At 37.5% G+C, this 12547-nt stretch overlaps 1 protein-coding gene across 2 annotated transcripts in view; it reads left to right on the top strand.

Moving 5' to 3' along the window:
• The first annotated feature begins 1811 nt into the window (after positions 1 to 1811).
• The window catches only part of hipk3 (homeodomain interacting protein kinase 3), a 34447-nt gene continuing 23711 nt past the window's right edge, over positions 1812 to 12547 (top strand). The window contains exons 1-2 of one of the 2 annotated variants that reach the window (XM_023953519.1): positions 1812 to 2178; positions 8280 to 9603. In XM_023953519.1, coding sequence (XP_023809287.1) covers positions 2106 to 2178; positions 8280 to 9603 — 1397 coding nt within the window. In that variant the 5' untranslated portion in view covers positions 1812 to 2105. The remainder of the gene's footprint in view (positions 2179 to 8279; positions 9604 to 12547) is intronic. The other variant, XM_023953518.1, reaches the window with a different exon arrangement.

Raw genomic sequence — 12547 nt, 5'->3', positions numbered from 1 at the left:
TGTCATCCGGTACTCGTGTGAACATACGGGATGAATTCAGATACGAATTGATAAAAATATTCACAATAAGGTAAATTAGAAACCACCGTAGGATAGAAAAAAATGTGAAAAAAAATCACATTTATTTAAAGAGAGGAAAAATTTAACAATTTAACTTTTAACAGTACCACAACACATTAATGGACATTAATGACCTATACCACGTTTTTAACAACAACAACAACAACATCAAATGATTTATTTGGAGAGTATTTGCACCAAAAGAGTAACACTTTTTGAATTCCCCACAGTAAATAATAAAAAATGTGGGAATTTCCCACATTTCAAACGAAAGGAAACATCCGACACATATTTTTATTTTATTTTATTTTTAAACGAACCAACGTGGATAGAATCGGAAATAAAGCCTATAAATGAATTAATATTTGTTACATTATTTAGTTGATGAAACGAAGTTACGAATTGTTTGGTAGTCTTATTATTACACATTTTGTGCTTCTAATGTTTCTGTTGTCAGAAAGCACAAAAGGACCTCAAGATATACACTGCAGCGATAAAATAGGCTACTCTTGATTGAATAAAACAATGTAGGTGCTATGAACACTTTGAGTTTGTTCTAAAAAAAAATGAATAAAAAGTTTTTTTGGGTAAATTGTGTGAAGATTTCAACTAATAATTTTACTAGTTTGTCATGCAACTCTAAAATCAGTTTGATCTTTTATTTAGAAAAAATCTAGAACCTCATTACCTCTGGAGTGACTGGGTGAAGTTCATTACTGCAACTAACAAACGTGTCCGGTAGAGGGCGACAAATTGCAGTCACCAAAAACGCGCGTTTTCTGCGAAACTCAGCCACCCTGTGAGACCAGAGCAAACGAACACAGAGCCACGTGTAAACAAGTCTGTGAGGTTCCGTTTTTGTAGGAAAATAGTTGTGATGTGCATCATCTTTATTTATTCCATACCGTCAACATTTTTTTTTACAAACATTTTAAACGAAATAGTGCTAAAATGAAGATGGATGAGTCCTATTAAAATAGCTTTTTGTCAATTTGATGAATCGAAGTTTTACATTTCTGCTATTTTAACATGCCCCATGATGAACTGGCAAACTGTTCAGGGTGTACCATGCCTTTTTCTGACAGTAGCTGGGTCAGCTCCAGCAGCCCTGTGACCCTGAACAGGATTAAGGGGGTTAGTAAATTTAGGTTAGGATGAAGAGAAGCAACAAACAGCAAAAATAAAACTGTATAACACCCTCTGTATCTGACGTATGTGCGGCTATTTTGTTTTTCTGACTCACCAGTGTTTACTCAGGACAAATAAGGCTATTCAAGAGGTGTTCACACCTGCATTACTGCAAACTAGACCTGGTGGTGTGCTGTTAATGGTGGAGACAGACGGCAACTAACAAATGTCTTTTGGTGGATTAAATTGTTGCCGGTCTAGCTCTGATGAGCCTCAGACATCGAGGATTTTTTCTGAGCAGCTTTTTTGTCAGCTGGGGGTCTCCTTGGCTGTCTGAGTAATAAACCAGCTTGTGCACCCTGACATAATTCCTTGAGAGGTTTATGTTGCTGCTTATATAGAGGACTGATCCAAAGAGCTGTAGTTCAAACACAACTCAAAAAAACTATGGATATTTAAGTAAAATATTTATAGACACAAAAGAAACCCTAAAGAAAGAAAGAATGAATGAATGACTTTTTTGTTTTCTGACGCATCCTTAATTTTCCTATTGAAAGCTTCACTCTTTGGAAAGCATCTTCGATCTATTGCTCTGGCCTGCGTAATGCCGTCAGTTCACAAACATTTGCTTCCAGTTGCTAGAGAAAAGGGACATGTTATAGAGGCTGGCAGGGCCGAGCTGCCGTACGTTAGACCGGGGTAACGGCAACCCTATCGGAGATGGGAAAGGTCGCCCAAAGAAGAACGAGGCCAATTTAAACTGTGTAGCTAGCCAACGGGCTGGGTAGGATGCTCCTCGGGGCTCATATGCAAGACTTATTTCATGTTTCTAACGTGGGAGATGGTGGCGTTACAGAGAGAGAGCTCTCCCTTCCTGTCGTCTTGAACAAGATGGCAGCAATGTAGGCGAACTGTTCATGCTATGGATTTGTAAGTCCATAACATGTTCAGAGAAGCCTCGAATTGTACTTATAGTGACTCTATGTGAAGGTAAGTTGTGGACGGAAAGCCGCCCGTTGTTGTCTTTGTTGGTGGAAATGGTGGAAAAGATCGTTTAAATGTTACGTATTCTCAACTTAGCTGATAAAGTTAGCTGCTCAGCCGTTGGTTGTTTGGCGCGTGCGTCTCTTTCGTCTGTGCCAGTCTTGTGTTAGCTCTCAGTTTGTTTATCAAAGGGAAAAAGAAACGTTTCTTTCTTTGGTTTGCTCTGCAACTGTGTCGATGACGTCGATGGGAATATTTACCGTGAGAGCATCGGCGCACATTAATGGCCGTGATGACGTTTAAGGTGTTTTTATGCAATTATTTCAGTTAGAGTCTTTATTATTCCTATCTTTGAGTGCCTGAAGTGGTCAATATAAAGTTAGCGAGTTTCCTGGCAGTGCCACTCACCCACCTGACTTCATACTTCTAGTGACTAGATTAGAACTGCCCTGCAGCTCTCTGTAAGCACAGGGTTTCAATGAATTAGTAAATTATTGGAAAAATTTAAAAAAAATCATTGCCTTTAAACTCACGATTTTTAGTCAGATGATATGATTGGATAGAAGGGCTTTGATGCTAACGCTGTTCTTTCCCAGCTTGTGTTTGTGTTTATATGGCTTGGAACACCCACTGGTCGTCTGTTTAGCATTGTGGCTGTTGTAGATCTGGTATCCAAGTGATGTCATCTTGATGTATGCCTGCTTCAGACTTAGGCTGTAAACAAGAGAATGAGATCAGGGAAGAGGCTAACACGACAGGATAGTTTTGTGTTGCAACACAAAGTTCACCTGGGGGGTATTCCAGAAATCAGGTTATGCTAGTTACCACGGTAAATTTGAGGCTAAGGAAGCGGATAATCTCAGCGTTCGGTTCCAAAAAGGGAGGTATGTTTCAGGGTATGTCAGGTTGCTATAGCAACTCGTGCTCTGAACATAACCTGGTCTGGAGCAGGTTTAGTTGAAGGTTAGTTTGTTTTCAGAGAGGTGAAGCAGCATGGCGTGTCCATTTGAAGATGATTTAGTGGATGATAATAGTAGATTAAACCTTTTTTACCATGAGAGGGTGATAAGACCACATTTGGATGTTGGAAAGATAAACTTTTTTTTAATTTGATCTAACTTAATTATTTGCTTCAGTTAAGATGATACTTTTTATTTTTTATTTTTTAGTTAAGTCATCTTAAAAATAACACAGAGTTATCAGACAGTTATTTTACTTTCATTCAAATTAATTCAATTAAGTAGGTATAACTTTGGTGCTGCTGTTAGATCGGCACCGCAAGGAATTGTGGGATACCATTCCCTTTGCCTGTCTGGACGGATTTGGGTTTAAGTGTGGGTTTTTGACCAAATGTGTTTAGCTGTTTTGCTGTATATTGTCTAGTTATTTGTCCAGTTATGTTTAATTCTTTCTGCACCATGAGTGAGAGGGAGGGAGAGGATGAGTTTATTTAGCACCCCAACTGATTTATAGTGTAACGTTATAGTCCGAGAATTGGGAAATGATGTTATGTTTCATGTTGTGAAGCCATTTTGTTTCAATCATTTCATTGTTATAAAAATGAGTACCGGTATATCTGCAGGCTCAAACTTAGACATATGAGAGTTAAAGAAGTACAATAAATTAAGATGAAAAAACATAATTGAATTTGAGTAATATGACATTTAGTTAGATAAATATGTAAATTTGAGTTGTAAAAAAATATTGAGTTGGGTAGTCGTAATGAATTAGGTTAAATTTTTTTTAACTCAACTACTTGTTTCAAATTGAAGTAATTCATTTAAGTTCAATAAGTTTTATATATATATATATATATATACATACATGCGTCTCAATGAAAATAGAAATGAGATAGAAACTCATGCATTTACTTTGTCCGTTCTTTTTCTCCAAGCAGAAACTCTTTCTTTTACTGATGCAGTCGTATTACTTTTTTGATGGGCGTATAATATTCATACACCGTCATTAAAATCTCCGACTCGTCTCACCGAAGTATAGCGCTCTCTTTTTTTTCTCTCCACGCGTTGCCATGGTGACTTTGGAAATCGGCGATCCATTGAGAATGTCTTTATGTACATTAACCCAGGGTTACCAAGTCGAGCATAATTACGCTAACTTATATCCGGTCTTTTGGAACTGACATACTCAGAGTAAGCAAGTTCAGGAGGATTTCAGCCAGAGTTCAGGGTTAAAGTCAGGGTAGCTTAAACATGCTTACTGGAATACCCCCCTGATCTTGGATGTAAACACATATTACGTTGTAAACCCATAATTACTTTCGTGCATCACACGACTTTGAAAACACCAGAGACGCTTTTGGTTCCTGGCGCCTTTGTGACAGCACTCTCTTTGTGTTTATTCCTAGATTTTTTTTTGTGTTTACAGTTTTTTCATGCTATGATGTTCACTGATCAATTCTTGTTCCTGTTTGTGGGTGTAGTATTTCAGTGTGTAGCACTTCCTGATTCTCATTAATATTGTTTTTGAAAAAGCCTAACGGCTTTTTAACTGTCCCAATGTTCTTTGGAAGAAACATGTTAATAATTCAAGTGTCTAATACTCGAAATTTTTAGTATCTCTATTGCTCAAAGAAAATCAACTTATGCATTCCTAGCATCTCCACGTTTTCTATTTGGACTTCAGTTTTCAAACTTCTTTTGTTACTATTATTTTGTTAATTAAGTATTTTTTTAAATAATTCTTGTTAATGTTTTGGTCTCCTCATTTCGTTTTTTTTATTAGTTTTATTAAATAGCGGGGGAAAAGGGATTCAGAAATCGACCAAAGGAATAAACAAGAATTAAGTGCTGCAGAAAACGAGACAGTTCAGCATACATGCTCAGGATGCATACGAGAAAATGTTCATTTTGCCTTTTTAACAGTAACAGATTTTTTACTAGGTTAGCATCAATGTACTTGAGTACATTAGAAATAAGACAAGATCGTATGGCTTAGAAAAATAGACTTGTGCTTAATGAGCATAAAAAAAAAGGCTTCACAAGACACAAGGAGAACAACAGCGTGGTGAGGGAGGACAGCAAATCCCATGTAAGACTGATGGGATATGAGCAGCATTAAAGTCCAGTAAAACTGAAGCGAGGTGGTTTGTTTGTTTGTTGTAACTACTGAGTAAAAATTCCTCTTTTTCTGTTCACACTGAAGAGGCTAAATTCTATTTTAGTTCATACACATTAATGTCTGCTGTAAATTGACTGACTGAGGCAACCTGACTCCTAATTTGACCATAAAATCTATATGAAAAAAGCTATAGTGGTCATAGAAGTAAAATGGGATTGTTCCATGCACAAATTAATTAATAATGTATGTGCATTTTAATGTCATTTTGCTGTTAGTTTTTTGTCATCTCATAATCCATGGGTTTTATTGGGTCCCTTTAGCTGACCTCTCACTCAACAACATCTCCTCGACTAAATGTGTCCATAAATACTTATTACATCAGCTGTTGGAACCTAAAAACGAGTTTTGCAAATCACTTTTTTTCCAAGTGTTTAGACATAACTATTGTTTTTTTTTTTTTTTTAAACATAGTTTTAACCCTAAATAAGATGCAGGAAAACTCCAGATCTTCTGTAGATGTGTCTTTAATAACTGTTTTAACCACATAATATAGAAATAATGACAGGTCCATTCTTTAAGCACCAAGTAAGAAAATGTTAAGGAGGAAGGGCCCTAAGTAGAGATTTAGGAGACTTTGTGTTTCAAACAGTTAACTAATTTAAGCTCATTATTCATATTATTGTATTATTAAGGGAGCCAGTTTAGCTTGTGCTGGTTTGCGGCGCCTTCCGTCCGCGAAACCAGGGTTCGAATCCAGGCTGCTCCCTGTTCCCTTCTCTGCTTCTGTGCCGGTCCCAAGCCCGGATAAATTGAGAGGGTTGCGTCAGGAAGGGCATCCGGCGTAAAACATTGCCAAGTTAACCATGCGACTCATCCTCGAAAGAGAGGTTGTTTCGCTGTGGCGACCACTGATGGGAAAAGCCAAAAGTGAAAGAAGATTCATATTATTGTATTATTGAGTGTAATATCGGGAGTTCTCGCCTCAGCTTTAAACGCATGCACGTAATCGTGAAGAAATTGACCTGCCTGTTCAGAATATCATTTTTAATAACCATGTTACATTGCTATTTTGAGTGGTCTTTTATCTAATTTCTTGGGCAGTTTTACTGTAGTCATGCTTTGTATACAGAAGCTGATAATTGAGGTTAATGAATGCACCCATGTGAGCATACATATATTCTTGTAGTTTGGATTGAAACGACACTTGCTCGTTTGTCACTGTGCATGCTGTTTTGTACAACATGTTTCTTTTTGATAACTACCTGGTAAGGTATTCTTTTTTATTTTGAAATGCTTTAATAACTCAAAAGCTCTGGTTAGAGCAAGTGTGTGTGTTGTTGGCTTACTGGCAGTTGAGGCATGATATATGGAGGGTCCAATTACATCGGAGCTGGAACGTGTTGCTCTAATGTCCAAATGAAACAAGATGATAGATTTTGAAAACTGCTGCCATTGTAAACAACTGCCAAGAAATGACATTTAGACTTTGAATAATCACAGCCTAATAGCAAACGACTAAAGACGGGCAAAACAAGAAAGGGCATTTACTTTGGCTCTTGCTCATTTTAAAGCTCGAAGTCAGAACAGGTGTTAAATCTTTCTTTTTTTTTGTACTGAAGTTGGTAAATGGAGTGAAAATACGAAAAGGAGTGCCAATGCAATGTGCTAACTGTATTTTGCTGCCCAGAATAGAGTCATAGGGGTAGTTCAAGGAGCTAATGTTACCACAGCACAAGTGGGCACTGCATTAGGTATATTTATTTCGGGAGACAGTTCACTGGTATTACTTATCATACCTATTTTGCATTAATGTGTAATTTTAACTGGATAAAAAATTTGACCTGTTTATCTTTATATCCTAATGATTGTTTTGCCCCTTCTTAACTTAACATATAACTAATTTCACAGAATTTGAGAGGCTGTTGACATTGTTTGAACATGCAATGTTTTAATATACACTATACACAAGTCGTAAGTAAATTGACTTTTTAGCTTTATAATGCTTCGTCAACCTGTTGTATTTTGTTTGTCTCCTGTCCGCATTGATGGTTGCTTAGAGACATGCAGTAGGATGGATGGAAATTGCTGGAATAGGTCATGCAAACCTTTGAGAAGTTAGTCATCTGCTGTGTGGGGGTGTTGGTGGGATTGGAGCGAGTTGGGAAGAATGATTGAGGTGTTTTATATGTCCAGCACTACATGTGGAACTCATCTCCATACTAAATGTTAAACGGGTTGCATTTTTATAATGCTTTATTGTTAATGCTTATTGTCCTGTCAAAGGGCTTTTAAAACACAAGACAAATTCCCTCATTAACATTTATACATTAGTATAGTTGGTTATTGTACCGTGACAGTTTTCAGTCCACGGTGTAACACTGCTTTAAACAATAGCAGTTAAATTGTAAGCTGGGAATGTAGAACATTGGAGGGATGGGACTAGACTTGTATGTTTCCATATAGGAAAATGTATTTGTTCTTTTTCTATATCAGTCAACTTGTGGGTAATCCCATCACTGCAGTGGTGTCTAACCATATATAGCACAAAAGCTAGCTGTGAAGGTAAAGCATTCCTGTCATGCTATCCGCTTTACCATCCCACAGTATGCAACACATTGCTTCCCTTTTATAATTGTTGGTTGTGTATATTTCACAAAACCTTTCAAATCTTGGCCAGAATGTTTGTGAAAAAGCCTGTTTAAAATCTCAAATTGTTTTCCACTAAAATAAATGTTCAAAAGGAGAACAAACTCTTTTTCTCTATCGTTTTCTCAGTTGGCTCAATAGTCACTAAGGCAATCAATTTAATGTTTTAATGCATAATTTAAACAAGGGATTGAGAGCGTAAATCTGATAATTGGGCTATATTTTATGTACGACTTGTAACTTAATGCTGAACTTAGGCAAACAAATAAAGGACATGACCTAAAGGTTTTCAGTTCTTTTAGGGTTTGTTGCATTTATTTCAGTAATTGTAAAGATGGCTATTTTCTGTGGACCTAATCATCCATTTTTTTTTCTCTTCTCAGGTATGGCCTCACAAGTTTTGGTCTACCCACCACACATTTATCAAACCCAGACAAGTGCCTTTAGCAGTGTGAAGAAACTCAAAGTTGAGCCCAGCAGCTGTGTGTACCATGAGAGGGCACACAGACGGACTTATCTGAACAACAGAACCCTTGGAATTGTGCACCCAACGAAGCAAGCCCACTCGTTTGTGAACCGAGACTTGGCAGTGGGCCTGAAAATACGTGGAGGACAGGAGTATCCGGTGCAGACAGTGGTGGTTCGTGGCATACAAAGACAACCGACCAATAAAAAACGAGGAGGAGGAGAACCCGGCCGACTTGTGGCCCAGCGACAACAGGAAGCAGGGGTTGTCCAGTCACAGGGGAAGTGCCAGCAGCATCAGACAGATACAGCAAGTGGGAGCAGCGGTGGAGCAACAAGGGCAGGAGGAGGGGGAAGGGGAGAGGGCTGCAGTGGAGGAGTTGAGGGAGGAGGAGACGAGGAGGAGAGAGACGAAGAAGAAGAAGAGAAGTGGGGAGGTCTGAACTCAGCTGACAGCTTTCAGCGATGTGGGCTGAAACGTAAGAGCGAGGAGCTGGAAAACCAAGGGAGCACAATGCAGATTGTGGAGGAACTGTCTATGTTGCCTGCCATGTTGCAAACAACCAATGTTGGGAACGCAACTGTGACAGCGCCGGCAGCTATTGGGGCTGGTGGGGGTCCCTCTAAGCCATGTGTAGGGCATGGGGTAGTAGGTGCTGCAGGAGGGACAGGAGGTGGGGATGGGGACTATCAGGTAGTACAGCATGAAGTTCTGTGTTCCATGAAGAATACTTATGAAGTGCTGGATTTCCTCGGACGTGGCACATTTGGTCAGGTGGTGAAGTGCTGGAAGAGGGGCACAGGTGAGGTGGTAGCTGTCAAGATACTGAAAAATCATCCTTCATATGCAAGGCAGGGTCAAATCGAAGTTGGCATCCTTGCTCGTCTGAGTGGCGAGAACGCGGATGAGCACAACCTGGTGCGAGCCTTCGAGTGCTTTCAGCATCGCAGCCACACCTGCCTAGTTTTTGAGATGCTCGAACAGAATCTGTATGATTTCCTGAAGCAGAATAAGTTCAGCCCACTGCCCCTGAAAGTTATCAGACCTGTGTTGCAGCAGGTAGCAACAGCTCTGAAAAAGTTAAAGAGCATGGGTCTGATACATGCAGACCTCAAGCCGGAGAACATTATGCTGGTGGACCCAGTGAGGCAGCCCTACAGGGTGAAGGTGATAGACTTTGGCTCTGCCAGCCATGTGTCCAAAGCAGTGTGTTCAACGTACCTCCAATCCCGGTACTACAGGTGAGTTAAAGAAAAAGTAAAGGATTACTAACAAAGTAAGATTGTGATGAAGCAATGAAGTTTTAATTGCTTTTACAACACATACAAAATATGCATTCTTTTTAAGGGAAGGCCTTAAGTGTTTTTGATCTTTAAAAACACAATTAAACCAATATAGTTTTAATAACAAAATGCAACATAAATTTGTCAAATTTCATCAAAGCTATAATGCAAACTGGTTTCATACTTAAACTTGATACACAGTCCTATTATTATGTGGGATGCAAAAGTATTTAAGTCATAAGTTTGCTGATAAATTTGTACATATTTAGCACAGAGTTGCAGAAACTTAGGGAAATCACATGTACTTTTTTACATTGCTAAATCTGAATCTTTTTTTTTTTTTTTTTAAACCAATCTCCTGGTTGTTTCTGATCTAGTGGAAGTTGGACAACTGGAAATGTCACTGCAGCTTATTTTTTACTTCTTTGTTAGTGTCCCCTGTATTTTAAAAAATGTAGAGTAAAAAAAGTAGTGAAACACGTTTTAAGATGATAATAGAATAGAATTGCAGAGTTTTTTTTTTTTTTTACAAGAAATATACCCATAATATTAAATATCCACTCCAATGATATTTTGAGCTCTTTTAAATGCGTTTTCAGTGGTCTTTTAAATATGATTACGCCATTTTTAGCCAACGTAAAAAAAAAACTCTTGGACATAGTTTCTGTAAAGCGGCCGTAATTCATCAGAAATTCACTTCCTGATTTGACTCTTTCTAGTACATCATTCCTAATTATTCTGAAGCTGTGCTTTTCAGCACTACAGGTACAACTGGTCTCACTGTACAATCCTGTGTAGTTACTTGCAAACACACAATACTGGCATTTGTGGTGTAGGCACACTCTCAAAAAATGACATTTTTGGCGGTTGTCAGAGTTGCTGATAGTCCATTTGACTGAATAGTTTTGGCACCCTTAAAACTATTTTAACAGCAAAAGAATTTCAAGCTTAGATGATTGACACACAAAGGGCTCTGTGTGAGTGGGAATGATTAAAAATGTGCCCACATTATTACAGTGTGTTGGATAGGTTGTAGCTTTTTCATGAAAAAATGTTCTTAAATTTAACATTCATGAAGGGACCAATATATGTTGCCTACGTTGAAATAGCTTCTACAATATTATCCACTTTTTAATAGTGTGAGCTTTAGGTGACAAATGTCTTTTGTTAGCACAAATAATACCAGTTCTCTGTTTTTTGCTTATCATTACTTATTTCTTTGCACCTTTTTTAACTTCACTGAAAAATTACTTCTCAGAAGAGATTATTATAAAAGAGCATTTACACAGGAAAAAAAAACACTGCAACATGCATAGTCAGACATGTTTGGTTCATATACGAAATTGAACAAAACTGTCTACATATAACTGCTGTTTTTCAGATTCCTTGCAGTATTTTAATTCTGTTTTGGTAGAAATGTATCCCCCAGTTTTGACTATTAGGCCAAGCTCTATGACGAAGAGCTTTATTTTTCCACACTGAGTGTGTATTTACTAAGACACATTTTATGGTCTTGAACATTACATTTTTTTATTATCTCAATCCATAAAGGCAGCAGAAATTGATTTGCATTCATTTCAATCCAAACTTTTTGTTAGAAATATTGTGTTTTTGTCTAAAAAAAAAAAGAGCCTATAAATGTTAATTTTTTATTCCCTTCACATCAAACTTTAATGACCACCTCTTTCCTATCACTTTTATATAGGTTATTGCTTTTTAAACCCTGGAAGGCTTACCAAATACAATCAAAGCTTTTTGTGCTGGCACTTGATTACCCCCATAAAAACGTTTCCATCATATTTTCTTTGTGTTAAACAGCATTTATAACTGATATTCCGTGTTAGCTTTGCAACAATTTGCTTTAAGAAGAATTCTAATGTGGTTGAGCATCATTGTCTTCTCTCAAAGTATATGCATCACTGAGCTGAACTTGGTAAAATCAAGGGAAATGGATACAGTGCAAAACGAGCTTTTACTTGACATGTTGATGTTATTCAGCTGATTCTGCAAGAGCAGAGAGTCATGTGTAAACCTACCCTGATGTGTCACCAAGCCATTTTTGGTCTGGCACAAACGGACAGTCTTTTTTGACTGATTATTTTTATTTATGTATTTTTTATTCAACTGCCTGCCAATGGCAGGTGTCTTTTATAATTTTTTTAAACTGTATGTATCTAAGAAGTTTCATTCATGCCATCTTGTTGTGAAACCAAGGACTTTTCAGATTTGACGTTGGAACACAGAAACCTCAGCTTGTGAAAATGATGACAACATAGCTACTATGGCAACATTTGAAATGTTTTGACTACTTTTGTTTTATTAAAGTTACTGTATGTGGCTACAGCAACATCTACTTCATTTAATACATTTTGTCTTTATATTTTCAAAAACACATTTCAAATTTTGTTTGCGGTTCATCTGCACCATTTTTCAGTCCTTCACACTTTTGAAGCATGCATCTATACAATGGGACAGTCGAGTAGGAGGTTAGCTACTACAGTTTTTCCTTTGTTCATGCCCCAATGTTTGGTTCAAAGTGGATTAAATGTGTCCTGGATTTTGACCTGCTGCTGTTTTGAGCAGTTTTTAGAATTTTCTATTTAGTTTGTGTTAGAACCAATTTCATGAATCCTTATATTGTCAGTTCATTAGCTAAAATAGCAGGTCCTGTATACGAATACTGTCATCCTATAAAGCTTTTTTATTCTTGTAATTTTTTAAATACAGAAATACATATAAACTGATTTTTTTTTAACCCTGCTGGAAATGAGCTCTGAAAAAATGATGTATATATGTATTTTGGCATATTCTTTTAATTTGACCCTTTTATCCACTTTGAACAAAGTTCGATAGTGAAGCAGCTTCTTCAACTTATCTGCTGCTTAATTCCCATCTCAAGTAC

The sequence above is a fragment of the Oryzias latipes genome, chromosome 3 (assembly GCF_002234675.1).
Source record: "Oryzias latipes chromosome 3, ASM223467v1".
NCBI classification, from domain to species: Eukaryota; Metazoa; Chordata; class Actinopteri; order Beloniformes; family Adrianichthyidae; genus Oryzias; species Oryzias latipes.
This window is presented reverse-complemented; position numbering and strand designations above follow the sequence as displayed.